At 33.2% G+C, this 17,859-nt stretch overlaps 2 protein-coding genes across 2 annotated transcripts; both read left to right on the top strand.

The window, feature by feature from the left end:
• Positions 1-346: 346 nt before the first annotated feature.
• LOC134712158 (sulfotransferase 1B1-like) lies at positions 347-8,884 on the top strand. The gene is made up of 6 exons (XM_063573411.1): positions 347-417; positions 1,472-1,644; positions 3,008-3,328; positions 3,718-3,821; positions 6,523-6,694; positions 8,288-8,884. Exons 2-6 carry the CDS (start codon positions 1,473-1,475, stop codon positions 8,398-8,400), a joined length of 882 nt encoding a protein of 293 aa, XP_063429481.1. The 5' UTR covers positions 347-417; position 1,472; the 3' UTR covers positions 8,401-8,884.
• A 1,417-nt stretch (positions 8,885-10,301) lies between these two features.
• LOC134712159 (sulfotransferase 1C2-like) lies at positions 10,302-17,856 on the top strand. Its single transcript, XM_063573412.1, has 5 exons — positions 10,302-10,536; positions 11,094-11,414; positions 14,026-14,129; positions 14,957-15,122; positions 17,475-17,856. Exons 1-5 carry the CDS (start codon positions 10,362-10,364, stop codon positions 17,585-17,587), a joined length of 879 nt encoding a protein of 292 aa, XP_063429482.1. The 5' UTR covers positions 10,302-10,361; the 3' UTR covers positions 17,588-17,856.
• Positions 17,857-17,859: the final 3 nt, after the last annotated feature.

Below are 17,859 nucleotides of genomic sequence, written 5' to 3' on the forward strand. Positions count from 1 at the left end.
TATATTTGTATGAATATGATGTAATTTAAGTTCTGTCATACACTTTTCTGAAGTCAAAGTGCATGGTGTATCTCTTTAAAGACTCTTATAGAAATAGTTCATTCGTGAAGAACACTATTGTATCTTCAAACTATAAACGACGTCATAAATCATTCATCAAAACATTCAGCCTCAAACTAGGTATTTTGTTATTTGTAAAAACTAAAGTATTGTAATAAGTTAAACTTTCAATAACCCTGAAGCTCCTGTATACTAAATTAATTGTTTCTAGATCATGTGTATTTTACAAATGATCTGTCTAAATTTCACCTTTTCAACGTTTAGTAGATTATTTCTGACATTTAAAAATAACTCCTATAAGCTACCCCAATAGAATCGATTAACAAGTAGGACTGTACTTGTGGAAAGTTTTTGCAGGTAGGCTAAAGACGGTTTAAAGTTATTTTAACATATACAAGCATATTTTGAGTATGTGCAATTATATTTTTATAAACAAAGGTCGTGACTTACGGTGTTTTTTTTCCAAAAAGTATCACTTAATATCATAAAAACTCAATTGATGAAATGTAGATTAAAGCTATACTATAAATAACTAGAGGTATCTGAGGGGTATATACATCGTCTGTTGACTAGATTAGTAACTTTATTACTAAATGTTTATGAAGTGGAAACGGAGGGAAGGGATGGTTTCACACCATGCTTGTCTCGTGTACCTTGCAAGTGGTTCACGCCCTGAGATGTCGCACCGTTTTTGGCTCGATTATCTTGCACGCCCTTATAGTCGCATGAAAACATAAACACACACACCTTTCGCCGCCACAATGTATATAAAAGAATACCGGCTTGTGTATAGTATCATATATCCTTGTTTAATTCATAAGAGAAGGTAACACCTCCCGAAACGAAAGCTAATTTTTATAAGCTATAGTTAGAGGAGGGGATAAGGTGTCTGCACAACGCTAGGCGGTGTTGTCGTAGAAGTTAGAAATAAAAGGTACAGGTTCCAGCTCCGCTTGGGAGGAAGCTACGAATCACGTTAGGTTGATTTTCTAGGCACTTTATACATATTATAACGGCTGGTATTTCTTAATCATAAGAAATCCAATGAACAAGGTGTATAACTTGCAGTTGTCACTACACATAGGCAGACTTGTACAGCTGTATATATATATATACATACATACCGGTATATACGTTAACGCTAATACAGAAAACTCAATTATTTTCAAATCTTCAACTCCCAATTATACTTTATTCAATTCGCTGTCGTCTTACGGGTAAAGAATTGCTATTGTAATTATTTTAAATGTCATAGCAGTTTGTATTTATCACAGATTCTAGGGAAACTCCTCGAGGGATTACACAGTCAATAGACAGTTAGAGAAAATTGATTAACTTTCTTCTTTTCGCCATATCGATAATCTCGTTAAGAAGAATTGAAATGGAATATTAAATGGTTTGTTTTCTACAGGATGTCTGTGAAGTTTTTGGAGGGAGAGGATGGAAGCAAACTGAAGGTACTGGAGCAGGACGGATTCTCTATCCCAACGTTTCCGTTCCCAACACACGCTCAAGAATACGCCACACTGCCGACATGGAAAGCTAGAGATGATGATTTACTCATCTGTGCTTATCCTAAATCAGGTTTGTACCTTTAACCTTTTTTGTTTGGAAAATTAATTAGAGAAAAAGTGCTTGACGTGTTATCCTTGTCGTTCTAGACACTGCAGATGTCCCTTATATGGCTTCGATACTGTTAGATATTAAAAATTTGTTGATGCAGGTATGTTAATTCAATTGAAAGACATTTCAACCAATTTGAGGAGAGAAAGAGCTAACTTCCTTAATTTTGGTTTACTGATTTTCAACTGATATCTGCCTAAAATTCAAGTGACCTATATTTCATGTATACCAAGGACGAAAACAAAATCATTTCAATTTAAAGTTTTTTTAAAGTCAAATTCAGTACATGACTTAACCACAAGCTCTAGTGACATTAAATCTGATAGATTGGTACTGCATAGTGGTTCGAAAGGGGTGCAAGGTAAGAAATTTTTCAGCCACTGGAGAATGAGTGGGATAAGATCGGATATTTTGCCTTGCAACCGCAACCATAATTTCAATCAAAGCCGTTTCAAGAGTTCTTGAAAAAGCAGAGAGAGTCACACTCATAATCTAAATTTAAATCAGATTGCATAACAAGTTAATCATTTCAAGGACAAATATTACAGTACACATTTTCTCAGGAAACAGATCATACCATTTGAATAGTTAATAGGATTCGGAACAATTTCTTAGCCTTTACTTATCTGCCTCCTAATGAAGATAAGCACATTCTATATTATGTAAAATAATGTTTTATGATAGCTATGTATTGAATATTATTTAACAAACAAGAGAAACAAAATTGCACAAAAAAGCAATCAGATAATATAGCAGACTTATTAGCAATTGCAATTAGATTTCAGTATGTGGATCTGATGAAATATATTAGTGATCATAGTTTAGACACATCGTTTGCTACTGAGTTAAAAAGAGACTTGAACTACCTTTACTTTTTAGCGTTTATGAAATGTTCCATCTAACCGGAAGCAAAATTTGGTCTTAAAGAAGATGACAGCGTATTTATAATGTTATGAAAATGCTGCTCTCGTGAATAACGGGCTGTAGTTTCTAAGGCATCACCAGAACAATGTAGAGGGACAAAACAAAATTTCTATTCAGTAAACTACATTACATACGAAGCCTCAAGTCAAAACTTTGTCCAGTCCTAAGCAGAACAAGTACTATTTGGCTCTATTAGATCCTATTACGTATACATTTTTTCAAAAATGATTTTTTGTTGTTGCAAAACTAATAGATATTAAAATGGTTTGCCAAACATACATATATAAGACCTATAACATTACAATCTTTCTATCTTGCCTTACATTAAAAATTGTATATGGTAGTTCTGCATTATTCTGTCACAATATAAGTACATGTAAGTTGATTAATCTGATTGTAGGCACGCATTGGTTATGGGAGGTGGTCTCAATGTTAAAACAACAGAAAGCAGAACGGATAGATGCCATTAAAGAATGGAACATGTTAGAAGGCATACAGCAAGCTAATTTTGACAGTCTTCCGTCGCCTAGAATTATGAATACACATATATATTTCCGTCATTTACCAAAAGACTTTAAGAATAGGAAATGTAAAATTTTGTACATGCTGAGAAATCCGAAAGATGTGGCCGTGTCATATTACAACCACCATTCCAAGGTTTTAGAATATGAATATTCCGGTTCATGGGAACATTATTTCACAAGATATCTGAAGGGGGATGGTAAGTATTTTCATGTCTCAATTCGTATTTAATTAATGCATAGTCGTTGGGCGGGAAGGGTGTTACAAACTGGAAGTCCGGTAAAATTACCAGGAAACATTATTAGATTATGAAATATACCAACCGCCCAGTTGTAATAGAATATTTTCTATTATTACAAATAAGTTCCCCCTTTACTTATGCCGTATTAAAAGTTGACGTCATTGAACAACTCATGATCGTTACAATTAATCAAAATACAGTTTGGTTCAGTCAGTAAAAATAAGAAGATGTGGCGTGATTGACAATTAGACACCTATCTACCAGAGATTGTTTCAGTCACAAATTGCTTTAATTTGTAGATGTAACTTAATTTGGCATAAAATAACAACACTATTTGTTTTCTACAGTTGATTATGGTTCGTGGTTTGAGTACACATTAGACTGGGAAAGAGTTATGGAAGATAACCCCGAATATCCGATACATACACTTCACTACGAATCCATGAAACAGGTATGATATATGTTAGACTATTTACCGGATTTGTTATCACATAAGCAACACGACGGGTGCCACATGTGGAGCAGGATCTGCTTACCCTTCCGGAGCACCTGAGATCACCCCCACTTTTTGGTGGGGTTCGTGTTGTTTATTCTTTAGTTTTCTATTTTGTGTCATGTGTAATGTTGTTTTTCTGTTTGTCTTTTTCATTTTTAGCCATGGCGTTGTATCTTTTGCCCTTTGGTATATTTCGTCTCTCTTTTAGAAATCATTGTAATACGTCCGGGTGAGGGATTTTCTGGCTGTGTTGGAGACCCTTTGGTGGCCTTCTGCCCTATGGTCGGGTTGTTGTCTCTTAAACACATTCCCTATTACATGCATTCTCAATTTTATTAATATCTCTAAATTCATACATCAAAAATAGCTTCAAGACAACGGAAAAAGATCTGATAGCTCTTATTAAATGGATAACAAGAGTATAAAAAGTCATTTCCCGTAATGTATACAGATTGCAGTTAGCTCAGACCTAGTTCTAGTTTAAACACCTTATTAGATGTTTTTTTTTCCTTAGGTATAAAACATTTTATGTCTAAGAGTAATATCCATATAAAAACTTTGGACGTAATATTAAAGTCTGTTGACAAGAATATGTTTATAATTATACTATTCATGATTCTAAAGGAATTTGCTTTATAAAGTTAAGTACTCCACCGACCCTACAGGTAACAGATGCAGGAAGATATGTGAAATTCTTTATTTAAAATTTAATGAGACTCGATCATCCATTTCACTCAACTTAAACTATTCTGTCAAACTACTGTCTACTTCATTTATATATAGCTGTCTTTAAAATAATTGAAAATAAAATATAAATCGAAGTGACTATAAAGAAGCTGTTCATGTTTGAAGGCGGTCATTCACTAGATTATAAAGAAGACACATGTTACATGTTTTCTACATGTAGCTATTTATTGCATGATATTACGTATGCTATTTTATTTCTAACAAAATCTTTAATATTTCGGTGAATATTTAGTTATATTTTCAAAACTTTATTTCAAAACTAACCGTCTGTCGACAAAAATTCGAGTGTACGAAAGTCGAGTAAATTTACGCCAATCTCTGCAAAATTAGATTACACTGAATAACAGTACAAGAAAAAAAAATTCAACACATCAAATTGTTTTCGTCTGAATTGGTTTATTTTCTACCAAATAGTAATGAGGTCGAAGATGAAACACATTTTCTTTTCAACTGTGATAGTTTATGGGAACAAAGGAAAGAATGATAACAATGATAAATAATTGCTGCAAGAATTTTCGAAATCTTGACCCTAACCAAAAACTGATATGGTTAATGAATAATGAAGATGAGAATTTATTATCAGAATTATGCATGTACATTAAGAAATATGAAAACTTTTAATGGGATTTATCTCCCTCTACTTTTTGTAATTTGAACTTTATATTTTCTCTATAGTGAGTTCTAGAGCACCGTCCCTTGATGAATATTGCTCAGTAGCAATGTCAACGCTTGCTGCTGTGCATTTGTCATGAGGAGAATCATTATTGGATTAATCTCATGTATATGTAGCTAGTTCTGAAGGATCTTCCCTTGATAACCTTTGCATTGTTGTGATGTAAAAGTCCCTCACTGTTGTGCACTGGTAATGAGGAGAACAACTGCAGAATGAGATACTATATTCCCGGTTCTATTTTTTACTTTTTTGTTTGTTTCCGTATTAATAAACTTTATATCATATTCTTATAATATTAGATCGGCCTCATTACACTCAATGCCTCTTACCATAATTATATCCTACATTGCTCATATTATCAATTTATTATTTGTGTATTACTTATTGTGTATTTCACTAATGTTTATATAATCATTGTATTATGATGTTTTTGTATCTTGCCCGACAAGGGCCCATGATTGGTATAATAAAATAATGTCTAATGTCTAATGTCTATACCCCGCCACAAAGTGACAATAGGCAACTGGAACGAAGCACTAATTGAATTTGAGTAGATGATAACGGTTTCAATCGACTTTTATGTGAGTTATATTGCCCTCAAATGAAGGAGTTTTACCATTGTAGTGTTTCTGTCTTAATCTTTAAATTTATGATCAAAAGGAGCTGTTTATCAAAGTGCTTGTAAGCACTGAGGGGCAAAGATTGCTTTAATTTTTCATAATGGGAAGGAAAATTAAACATTGTTTTGTATAAAGCATTGGTTGTATCTGATTCAACTACCAATTTGGGACAAAGGAAGATAACTCTAATTATGACATCATTGATATTTTTAGAACAGATATTTGATTCCTGCACCTTGAACACGTTATGCAATGTTCTTGACAAATATCCTCTTGTAACTTGAATATCTTAGTATATATTGCAACGATGAATTTCTGGAAATGTTTATGGATAGGATGTTTAGAATGTTATGATCAGTGGACTATATTTTGTGTTTCTCTAAAGTTATGATCAACCTTGGAAGAGTTATTGTGATATCAAGTCAGTACCGTAGTGGTTTGATTGCATTTCGTGCAATCTTTACATAGAAACAGGGCGTGGTTGAAAGAGTTTGTAAATAAATTTTAATCAAGATGTTTCTATTACATGTATATCAATATGTCATTTTTTTTTTCAAGATGAGCAATTCAGACTCTAGAACTTTTGATAAAATGTCTGCTTTCTTATTTTTTGCAGAACAGTTTAAATGAAATAAAACGAATTGCAAAATTCCTGGAAATTGAAGCCACTGATGATTTGGTGCAGAAAATTGATGATTTGTGTTCATTTGAGAAAATGAAAAAAGAGAAAAATAAACATGAAGATGTGAATGAATGGAAAGATAAAGAGCCAGGAATGTATCGTAAAGGTAGTGAAGTGTTGTAATATTTTGTTCTAAATCACATTCCTGTATAAAAATGATACATAATTACATAGATGCATCTTTTGACGTCTGTGAGAATTTGAATACTGTCAATATAACAAGACTTAAAATCTCCCCTACATACATGAATAGTAAAATTTTCTGACAGTATTGACATCATTTTCATATTGGAATTATATCAATTTACATTATATTAAAACAACACTTATTTAGATAAGATTATAAAGAGATTTGAGGATATACGACAATGAGACAACAACAACAAAAGACATCTAGAGGGCATATATACAAGATGTCAATAAATTAAACAGAAACGATCAAAAGACCTGCCCTATTCTTGGTTCTCCAATGAGATTTCTACACAACGAAATTCATCCTGTGAAAAGCATATTGTCTTCTGCAAAGCACTTGTATTAAACCAAAATGTAAAGTTATAAATTGACCAACATATAAATCTGAAAGACATGTGTCTGTACAGTAAATATAGCCAAACCTTTGCTCACGTATTCACTTACATTCATGAACAGTATATCTCTATTTTATTTTTTTTCTATTTCGGCTGTTGAACAAAATGTCACTAGAACCTAAATTGTTACCATATGCCACAGTTATTTTAAACAACTATAGGTCATACCAAATAGTCGGCTATATAAAGGCTAAGAAATGACAAATGTAAAACATTTGTAACGAGAAAAGTTAAACCAACAGTCTTGTGTGTAAAAAAATGAACGAAAAACTGTCGGACATGTAATGCATGTACGATACCGTCTTACTAATAGAATTTACCGAGTTGATGTACATGTATGCCATTGTAAGATATCTTATTAACTTTATCGAACCTTTGTGTCACACTTTGTTTGACATTTCATCAGTTTATACTCCTTTGTAAAAGTGGGAAGTTAATAACTAGAAATATCCACTTATAAAACCACAAAAACCACTAACATAACAAACGAGAAAAGCAACGGGCTGATAATAATAATATTTTATAACAATAATCCGTGTTGAAGGCCGTACATTGACCTATAATGGTTTACTTTTATAAATTGTTATTTGAATGGAGAGTTGTCTCATTGACACTCACACCACATCTTCCTATATCTACTTACTACTAATAATTTTACATGCACCAATATATGAATTTTTACAAGTTATATTATATATATAAAATATAGAGGTGTACATGAAATATAATACATTATACAATGAAAAACGAAATACGAGCGGAGAATTATAACTTTAATAAAGTGAGAAAAAATATACTTTATAATGCAATTAATTTCCAATTTTTCTGCTGATTTACTTTTTTTATTGTTTACTGTTGGTGTAAACACAGATATTTAATTTAATTTCCAATTTATTTTGGTTGAAATATACAGCAAGTTTCTGAACATAAATTATTTCGTGAGAACATGAAATCGAGACACAACAAAAATACAAACAAATAAAAAAAAATATACCTATGAAAATTCAGTCTCTATTGGTACCGAGTTGCTTACAATCAAACTAGAAATGATTTGTGTATGTGTGTACCATTTCTTCATGTTTCACCCTATACTATATGTTCTTTTATTTTAGGACAAGTTGGTGATTGGAAGAATTGGTTCACTGTCGCACAAGACGACTTATTTGACAAGTTTTATAAAGAAAAAATGTCAAAATCAAAAGTCAAAATGCAATTCAGTGTATAAAATAAATGTAGAAAATATTTAAGAAATCCAGAAATGAACAATCAACATTTAATATTAAAGGATGAGGGAAATAATGTATGACTATATATGGTGCTAAGGAAATAATTGCCATTACACATTATGTTCAATTATATAATAACCAGTCAATATTTTATGTTATTTGTTAAATATTATACATAATATCTTTTATTTTTATTTTTATACACAGTAATTTTCATTGGTTTTATGTCTATACTATATAAATAAAGCTACACACATCCTGTATTCGATATTTAAATACAACTCAACCAGTTAATTTTTTTAATTTTATCAATATCAAGAAATTTTCAAAAAACGTAACCAAAAATAAAAAAACAAAGTTTTTTCATCTGATACATTTATGTATATATTTGTTAAAAACTTTTCAGCCAACAAGAATCGTGCAATCTCGTATAAGGTGCACTATAAACTTATAACACTAAGAATAAACTAACAAGTATTTCTTGATGATGCTTTGCTTTTGCGCCAATTGACATACTTTTGAGCCAAAGTAATATTTCATTGTCGCCACAAGCCATATTTCATTTAGGCCAAATTATAATTTTTCATATGCACCAATGACAAAGGTAAATTCAGGTTTATAGTATACAAAAAAGTTTTATTCAAAAGACAATTTTAATCATAACTTTAAATCACAGTTTTTTACTGCATAATCAAACATATTTATCCGAAGTCAGTCATCGTAACTATAATGAAAACACTATATATAACTTTGAAGATGTGGTATGAGTGCCAATGAGACAAATCACAACCCAAGTCACAATTTGAAAAGCGAAACAATTATTGGTCATTGTACGGTCAGCAAAGAGCCTTAACTCACACCGAACAGCAAGCTTTAAAAGGTCCCAATAATGACTACAGTAATGTAAAATAATTCAAACAAGAAAACCAACTATAGACTGAGAGACATTATTATAATGTTAAAGCAGTGAGAACTCTATTGTACATTGACGAGAAATATTAGGATAAAAGAAAGCATTTTAAACTGGAGTAAAACTAAAGTTTTGTTCTGACACAAGACTCGTGAGCATTGACTTGGATACTGAGTACTCTCATGTACAATAGACAACCTACATAAAAATAAGGACATTATGTAGGTAATCCTATAGTTCAAATGAAACGGATGAAAGAAATATCATGGGCAACCGTCAACATTGTCAAGCCTTCAAAAATTAGAAAAAACATTTACCGAATATGTAAAAAAAAAAGATGTGGTTTGATTGCCGCCGCCAATGATTATGTAATAACTTTTTACAAAAGACCAAATGACATGAATCATAGCTTTAATTTAGTTATTACATCATTTACGAATAGGAAATTGAGGGACACAATGAATTCAGCATCTAAATCATACAATCAACCGAATATAGCGCTCTTCGAATTCGAACTTGGTTGAACTTTCATAGTTTTTGAGTTGAGCATTCCCGATTCGGGTAAATACTCTTCTGATTGACGATTTCTGTAACGTGACATATCGCTGTAGGTTGTCTGTTGTTCACCGCGGTTACGTTCAGCTCACTAATATTAAATCATTGGGTCCTGACATGATTCATTACGACCAGAAATTATTATGGAACTAAGATCCTAACTCGCATATGCACAATTGAGTGACAATTCTAGTAGTGGATATGCATCTAACAAGTTTTACACAATTCTAAATACTAGCAGGATCTAATTTTGTCTGAAAATAATTGTGTAAAATATCTAAAAGCAGTATAATCCTTTCTCTCCATTAAAACAATATTGATGTCTTGATCAAATTCAATCGATCAAGCTCATGATAAAATGAAATAATTAAATTGATCCATTCAATGATTTATCTGCCTTCATCGTTAAGTTAAAACGGTCGATACGAGATTACGTTAATTTCATTTAGAATCAGTTTGTGTTATTGGTAAATAAAAAAGAATATTTGGCTCGAAATGCCTCTTACGGATCTAACAGATTCCGATGGAAACCATTTTAAGGTGTTGGAGGTTGATGGATATTATTTGCCTAATTTTGGTTATGATAGTCAGGAGAGTGACTTTCGTAAAAGGGTTGATCACTGGCAGGCGAGAGATGACGACATTATGATATGTAACTACCCGAAATCAGGTAGGATTCTAACAAATCACTTTCACTTTAAAAGAAACATAAACATGCTATTGAATCAGAGAGTTGAAATTAAAAGTAAAGCATTATTCGGTACTATCAATTAGAAAAGTTTAAGGATTCAAATAAAAACACAACACAATCATTCAAAAATATCAATACTTGACTTGTGTATAATTGACATTTAATTTCATTTCTCAGTTGTTAGTCAGTTTACCGTTGTTCGAACAACACAGTTTGCATATGTGTCTACTGGTTGTTGAAAGAATATTTCCGTTTGAAGGCTTGTGGAAGTGCAGTCTACAGCACTGTCAGTTTAGTTGCAGACAAAATGGCATGTTAAAAAAAAACACCGTAGCATTTAAAAGACCGAATTTGAGGGAAACTTTTGAAAAGAGTATTTATGAGAATTATTAAAATGAGAAACCAAATTTTCTGGTGAAATTTTCCAAAAACCCGATTTAATGTTTTGATATAGATATACAGAGTTCTCATATAATTGTGTATAAAACAATTTAAACTTATATCATTCCTCATTGCTGTCTTTTTCTTCCCTTCAGGAACACATTGGATCTGGGAAATAGTACAGATGTTATACAGACAAAAGGCGGAGTTTGTAGATGTCACAAAAGATGATTGGATGATAGAATGTATCACCAAGGAAAAGTTTGACGGTCTGACCTCGCCTAGAATACTTAACTCCCATCTTTATCACTCGATGTTACCTCAAGATTTTCTAAGAAGAAAATGTAAAATTATATATACAATACGAAACCCAAAAGACGTGGCTGTGTCATTTTATCATCACCATAGAAACATTTTAATGTATGAATATACTGGATCGTGGAACTCCTACCTCGAAAGATATTTGAAGGGAGAAAGTATGATAACTTGATGTTTAATATGTTTTTTTTACTAAAGTTTCTTTATGCCCGCGTCACACTGTCCCGATTTTTACGCCGATGGCAACATGATTATGGCAATTTTCAAAATCGGGACTTATCGTATCCAGATCGGGCTATTCGTATTGCAATCTTTAACCATCGTAGAACCATCGGCCACTTTTTCTAGCCTTCGGTGACAACTTCGGGAAGGGTTCTAAATTTTTTAACATGTTATAAAATCCCCGAAGGTGCGTCCGATATTGAGGGATCGTATTGAGTTCGTATCACCATCCTCACCATCGTAATGTCACCGGGAATGCATCTTTGAACATCGTATTGCATTCGTGTTTCCATCGTTTCTATCGGGCAGTTTTGACATTACGATGTCTACAGGAATGATTCACGAAGCTACCCGAAGGTCTTACGATGGCAACACGACTTCGTGAAGAGCTCGTAATCCCGTCGTATTGCCATCGAATAAAAGTACGAAGGCGACAAGATGGAACTACGACGGCAATAAATCCAGCTAAACGTAAGTTAATTTTCGCGCTAAAATACATTTAAAGTGCCATGCGCGATATACACTGGTCAGTCTAAACGACAGTTAAGAAAGACGTTCACAAAACATGGAGCTCATATCATATGATTCTATGAAAACAAGAAAGGTGACAGCGTTGTTTCTATTAATTCAAATGGAACAAGAAGAGCAGCTATTACCGGCTAGGAATTTACTTTTACAAGTAAAATAAATAATTTTTTGTTATATTTTCATATCAAGTAACATAATGAAAATCATAAACACGCCTCCTACACCAATACTGCAGGTACACGTACATAGGGAAACCAACTTTTTCTTCATTATTCTGATTTTTAATGTATCGTCTGAGTTGTTGTCACACGAATGTTTACTCCATAACCATTTTGTTTTCTATTTGTCATATTTTGCCACATTTTTTGCTCTCCCCACATCCTTCCTTTTGTATATTATTATGATATTCTCCTGGAAAGAGCTCTTTTTTTAATAAAAGGGATCAACGAACCCATTACCTTACCTTTAATATAGATCAGTTAAACATGGGCATAATTATGGGGGATTATTCAGACTAGTGCACACCTTTTACAGTTCAAACAAGGCAATGCCGAGTATGGCATCCCCTCCTATGTAACATATTGGGGGGAAATATGGACACTCATGCAGAAAATGGTAAATTAAATATGCATATTTGATTCATAAACTATTTTTTTAGAAATCAACCATAGCAAGCTGTACACGACTTTTAGACATCGTATGGCCATCGCGCCATCATCGTAATTCATCGTGTAGCCTTCGTAATCCATCGTGTAGGCTTCGGCTGAGATATGAAGCTTAAATACCCGTTTTCGGTTAACCTTCGTATGTCCATCGTTTGCTATCGTATATTTTTTCGGCACCATCGTATATACTTCGTTATTCATCGTACTTGCTTCGGTCACTTTTTTGGTATTTTAACGAGATCGGGACCAACTTCGTACGAACTTACAATTTCGCATTCGGGTGTCCATCGTATATAAAAATCGGGACAGTGTGACGCGGACATTAACCTTTCCATTTGAATTATTTTGTTTTGATTTATTGTGTGATGAAGCATTGAAAAAAAATTAAGATAAATTAATCTTGGAAGTAAAACATGCAAATTACATTTAGTCGTCAACATTCAACTCAAAAGAAAAGTTGCAACGATTTTATTATAATACGTTCGAAAATATCAATTCATTAAGATACAACCACCAACTTTAAAAGATAAAAATGCAAAGGCTTTAAAAAAAACACAAACAAACACAATATGCAAATGGCGATGCATCGACTTCCTGTAATATGGACGTCATTTTTTTTTTTTTTAATTCGTTGAAAAAAACATATGAGACTAAAAAGGTCGACCTTAATCTTTTATTTTCTGTCCTATGTCCTTCTTTTACTTTTTTACCCTGTTAAGGCAGCAACCATTTGATTTTCTGGGACGGGGGGCTATTGGTTTTTTTTGGAAAAAAAAGTTTGTATCCAGTTTTTGGAGAAAAAAATAATTTGTTTTGAATTTTGAAAAAAAAAAATGTTTGTTACACCCTCAGCTGCCACTATATGTAATGCTAAAATTGAAAGAAAAAAATTGTTTTCGACTTGTCGCGAAAAAAATAGATTGTTTGTACAGAAAATCAAATGGTTGCTGCCTAAGTTGGTTGTTATGTACTTCATTTATTTTAATGTGAAAAATTAAGGTTTTGATCGAATCGTAGGTTGGTTACAGTAAGCCTAACTCCCAGTGTCAATGCTTCGTTCATTTTTAGGAAGACGCGTAAATATTGACTATCTAGACAGTAACTGTAACTTACTAGTTGGACAGGATTTGGTGGCCAGACATCGAAAATTAAATCATTTTTGTACAGTAAAACATTGTACTAAGAAGACAAACAACTGTATATGAGAGATACTATACATCTGTATTTATTCTTTCAAAGAAAAAAAACCCACATGGCTCATGACGACCCATTCCGATTTTTTTGTTCAGTATTTCGTTTTGCTTGTCATATAATAAAAAAAAACAATGTGTATTACATGCTTTGATAATTACAGTTGATTATAAGTCTTGGTTTGATTATGTACGTGATTGGTGCAAAGTTTTGGAAGAAAACAAAGATTATCCGATACATGTGATACATTATGAAGATGTGCATAAGGTATTTGCTGTGTAGTATAAGATTTTAGTTCTTTCATATTATATATTAATAACTTAGTATAAATAATATAGTTGAACATTTTGATCAACACGGAAAAAAACATCTAGCTGTAATGGTCTTTTCAACAGGTTTGAGGTTGAGTTTGAAAAGTTTTTATCGTTCGCACGTAACTGTATTTACTTTTCCTTTTTTTTTTAATTGAACATTAACACGTTTCGAAGACTATATATGCGGTTTACATATGAAGTTGAAATCATCACTTCGTAAATTTAACGGACGCCATCGCGAGTTGGTTGACCGTTATGGAATATCCGTTTCACAAAAGATATTGCATATGTTCCTTTCGTCATAACTACAATCCCCTTTCCTTTCATGAATGTGACCTACCGAATAAGACTATTTACCGGATTTGTAATCACTTAAGCAACACGACGGGTGCCACATGTGGTGCTGGATCTGCTTACCCTTCCGAAGCACCTAAGATCACCCCTAGCTTTTTTTGTTTAATCTTTAGTTTTCTATGTTGTGCCATGTGTACTATCGTTTGTCTGTTTGTCTTTTTTATTTTTTGCTATGGCGTTGTCAGGTTTTTTTTCGGAGTTTGCCTGTCCCTCTGGTCTCTTTCGTCGTCTCTCTTTTACACATATAAATGATTGAATTCGCGGTTATAGATTGCAATTAACTACGAAGCTACATTGTAACATGCCATAATCTGAAACTGCATAGTTATTAACACATACCGGTACTTCCGACATCTTCGATCTAAATGTTACAATCAATGTATAATTCGTTTTAATTTAACATTACCGAGATTTATTTTTATACAGAATAACATTATGGAAATAAAGAGATTGGCAGAATTTCTGTGTATAAAGTGTGATGATCAATTAATTGGTGAAATAGGAACAAAATGTCAAATAGAAAACATGAAGAGGGAGAAAATAGAGAACAATGAGGATTGGAGAGATAACAAGGCAGGAATGTATAGGGAAGGTACGTTAATAGAGAGAAAAGTAGGGGAGATAACACGGCAGGAATGTTTAGGGAAGGTACGTTAATAGAGAGAAAACTAGAAGAGATAACACAGCAGGAATGTATAGGGAAGGTACGTTAATAGAGAGAAAACTAGGGGAGATTACACGGCAGGAATGTATAGGGAAGGTACGTTAATAGAGAGAAAACTAGAAGAGATTACACGACAGGAATGTATAGGGAAGGTACGTTAATAGAGTGAAAACAAGGAGAGATAACACGGCAGGAATGTATAGGGAAGGTACGTTAATAGAGAGAAAACTAGGGGAGGTAACACGGCAGGAATGTATAGGGAAGGTACGTGAATAGAGAGAAAACTAGGGGAGGTAACACGGTAGGAATGTATAGGGAAGGTACGTTAATAGAGAGAAAACTAGGAGAGATAACACGACAGGAATGTATAGGGAAGGTACGTTAATAGAGAGACAACTAGGGGAGATAACACGGCAGGAATGTTTAGGGAAGGTACGTTAATAGAGAGAAAACTGGGAGAGATAACACGACAGGAATGTATAGGGAAGGTACGTTAATAGAGAGAAAACTAGGGGAGATAACACGACAGGAATGTATAGGGAAGGTACGTTAATAGAGAGAAAACTAGAAAAGATAACACGGCATGAATGTATAGGGAAGGTACGTTAATAGAGAGAAAACTAGGAGAGATAACACGACAGGAATGTATAGGGAAGGTACGTTAATAGAGAGAAAACTAGGAGAGATAACACGACAGGAATGTATAGGGAAGGTACGTTAATAGAGAGAAAACTAGGAGAGATAACACGACAGGAATGTATAGGGAAGGTATGTTAATAGAGAGAAAACGAGGAGAGATAAAACGGCAGGAATGTATAGGGAAGGTACGTTAATAGAGAGAAAACTAGGAGAGATAACACGACAGGAATGTATAGGGAAGGTACGTTAATAGAGAGAAAACGAGGAGAGATAACACGACAGGAATGTATAGGGAAGGTACGTTAATAGAGAGAAAACTGGAAAAGGTAACACAGCAGGAATGTATAGGAAATGTACGTTAATAGAGAAAAAACTAGGAGAAATAACATGAAAGGAATGTATATGAAATGTGCGTTAATAGAGAGAAAACTAGAAGAGATAACACGGCAGGAATGTATAGGGAAGGTTCATTTATAGAGTGAAAACTAGAAAAGATAACACAGCAGGAATGTATAGGAAAGGTACGTTAATAGAGAGAAAACTAGGAGAGATAACACGGCAGGAATGTATAGGGAAGGTACGTTAATAGAGAGAAAACTAGGAGAAATAACATGGCAGGAATGTATAGGGAAGGTACGTTAATAGAGAGAAAACAAGGGGAGATAACACGGCAGGAATGTTTAGGGAAGGTACGTTAATAGCGAGAAAACTAGGGGAGATAATACGGCAGGAATGTACAGGGAAGGTACGTTAATAGAGAGAAAACTAGGAGAGATAACAAGGCAGGAATGTATAGGGAAGGTACGTTAATAGAGAGAAAACTAGGAGAGATAACACGGCAGGAATGTACAGGGAAGGTACGTTAATAGAGAGAAAACAAGGGGAGATAACACGACAGGAATGTAAAGGGAAGGTACGTTAATAGAGCGAAAACTAGGAGAGATAACACGACAGGAATGTATAGGGAAAGTACGTTAATAGAGAGAAAACTAGGAGAGATAACACGGCAGAAATGTAAAGGAAATGTACGTTAATAGAGAAAACTAGGAGAGATAACACGGCAGGAATGTATAGGGAAGGTACGTTAATAGAGAGAAAACTAGGAGAGATAACACGGCAGGAATGTATAGGGAAGGTACGTTAATAGAGAGAAAACTAGGAGAAATGACACGGCAGGAATGTACAGGGAAGGTACGTTAATAGAGAGAAAACTAAGGGAATTTAAAAGCAATTGTTTGGCCTCATGATGAATAGAGCTCGAGGGTGTCTAAAAAGAACATTTCCCTGGTTACATTGCACCAAATACAAATGCATTTTGAAAATGATTAAACTTTAATTCCATACTTGCTTCCTTTAACTGATTTAAAAAAAAAAAAGGTTGGTGCATTTTTTTGCATGTATAGTCATAACTAAGCAGAGAAGGATGTAAATGAACTTAAAGCAGTTGTAATATAATCATTTTTTTTTAAAGCATTCAAACCATAAATTGCAAAACTAAATACATTTTTAATTATAGAGCAAAATATGTTTGCCAAATTGATCTTCCCTGAATTATATGCTTCTTTTTTTTTATGAAAACTCTTACACTCTCCTTAAACAATTTAGGTATGTATTTTTACAATTGTTTTATGTATTTATCAGGAAAAGTAGGAGGATGGAAGAATGTATTCACGGTAACACAGAATGAATTGTTTGACGAGGTGTATGAAAAGAAGATGGCAGGTGTAGACATGAATCTTTGTTTTAATTTATGATAAAAAGACAATAAATTGTTAAAGTGTTTCCACGTAGTCCGTACCATATCTTTTAATAGTTTTGTTAAATGTATACTAGTAGCTATGTGAATAAAATTAATTTCATTGTCGTTTATTTGCAGTGATTTGAATTTTATGAAAAGGCACTTTTTACACAAGACAATTTAATTTATTTGAATGTGTGCAAGATTCGACAATTAAAACAAAATTCATCCCCTGAAGCGTAACGCATATTTAAGAAATGCATTAACAACTTGTTACAGAAAATCGTT

This window comes from Mytilus trossulus, chromosome 3 (genome assembly GCF_036588685.1).
Source record: "Mytilus trossulus isolate FHL-02 chromosome 3, PNRI_Mtr1.1.1.hap1, whole genome shotgun sequence".
Classification (NCBI taxonomy): domain Eukaryota; kingdom Metazoa; phylum Mollusca; class Bivalvia; order Mytilida; family Mytilidae; genus Mytilus; species Mytilus trossulus.

Excerpts from the sequence above, each read along its gene's own strand:
- LOC134712158 (XM_063573411.1), top strand. The coding sequence starts at position 1,473 with ATGTCTGTGAAGTTTTTGGAGGGAGAGGATGGAAGCAAACTGAAGGTA. Across the intron at positions 1,645-3,007 it reads CTGTGCTTATCCTAAATCAG|GCACGCATTGGTTATGGGAG; the intron begins GTTTGTACCTTT and ends ATCTGATTGTAG. Across the intron at positions 6,695-8,287 it reads GCCAGGAATGTATCGTAAAG|GACAAGTTGGTGATTGGAAG; the intron begins GTAGTGAAGTGT and ends CTTTTATTTTAG.
- LOC134712159 (XM_063573412.1), top strand. The coding sequence starts at position 10,362 with ATGCCTCTTACGGATCTAACAGATTCCGATGGAAACCATTTTAAGGTG. Across the intron at positions 10,537-11,093 it reads ATGTAACTACCCGAAATCAG|GAACACATTGGATCTGGGAA; the intron begins GTAGGATTCTAA and ends TCTTCCCTTCAG. Across the intron at positions 14,130-14,956 it reads ATTATGAAGATGTGCATAAG|AATAACATTATGGAAATAAA; the intron begins GTATTTGCTGTG and ends ATTTTTATACAG.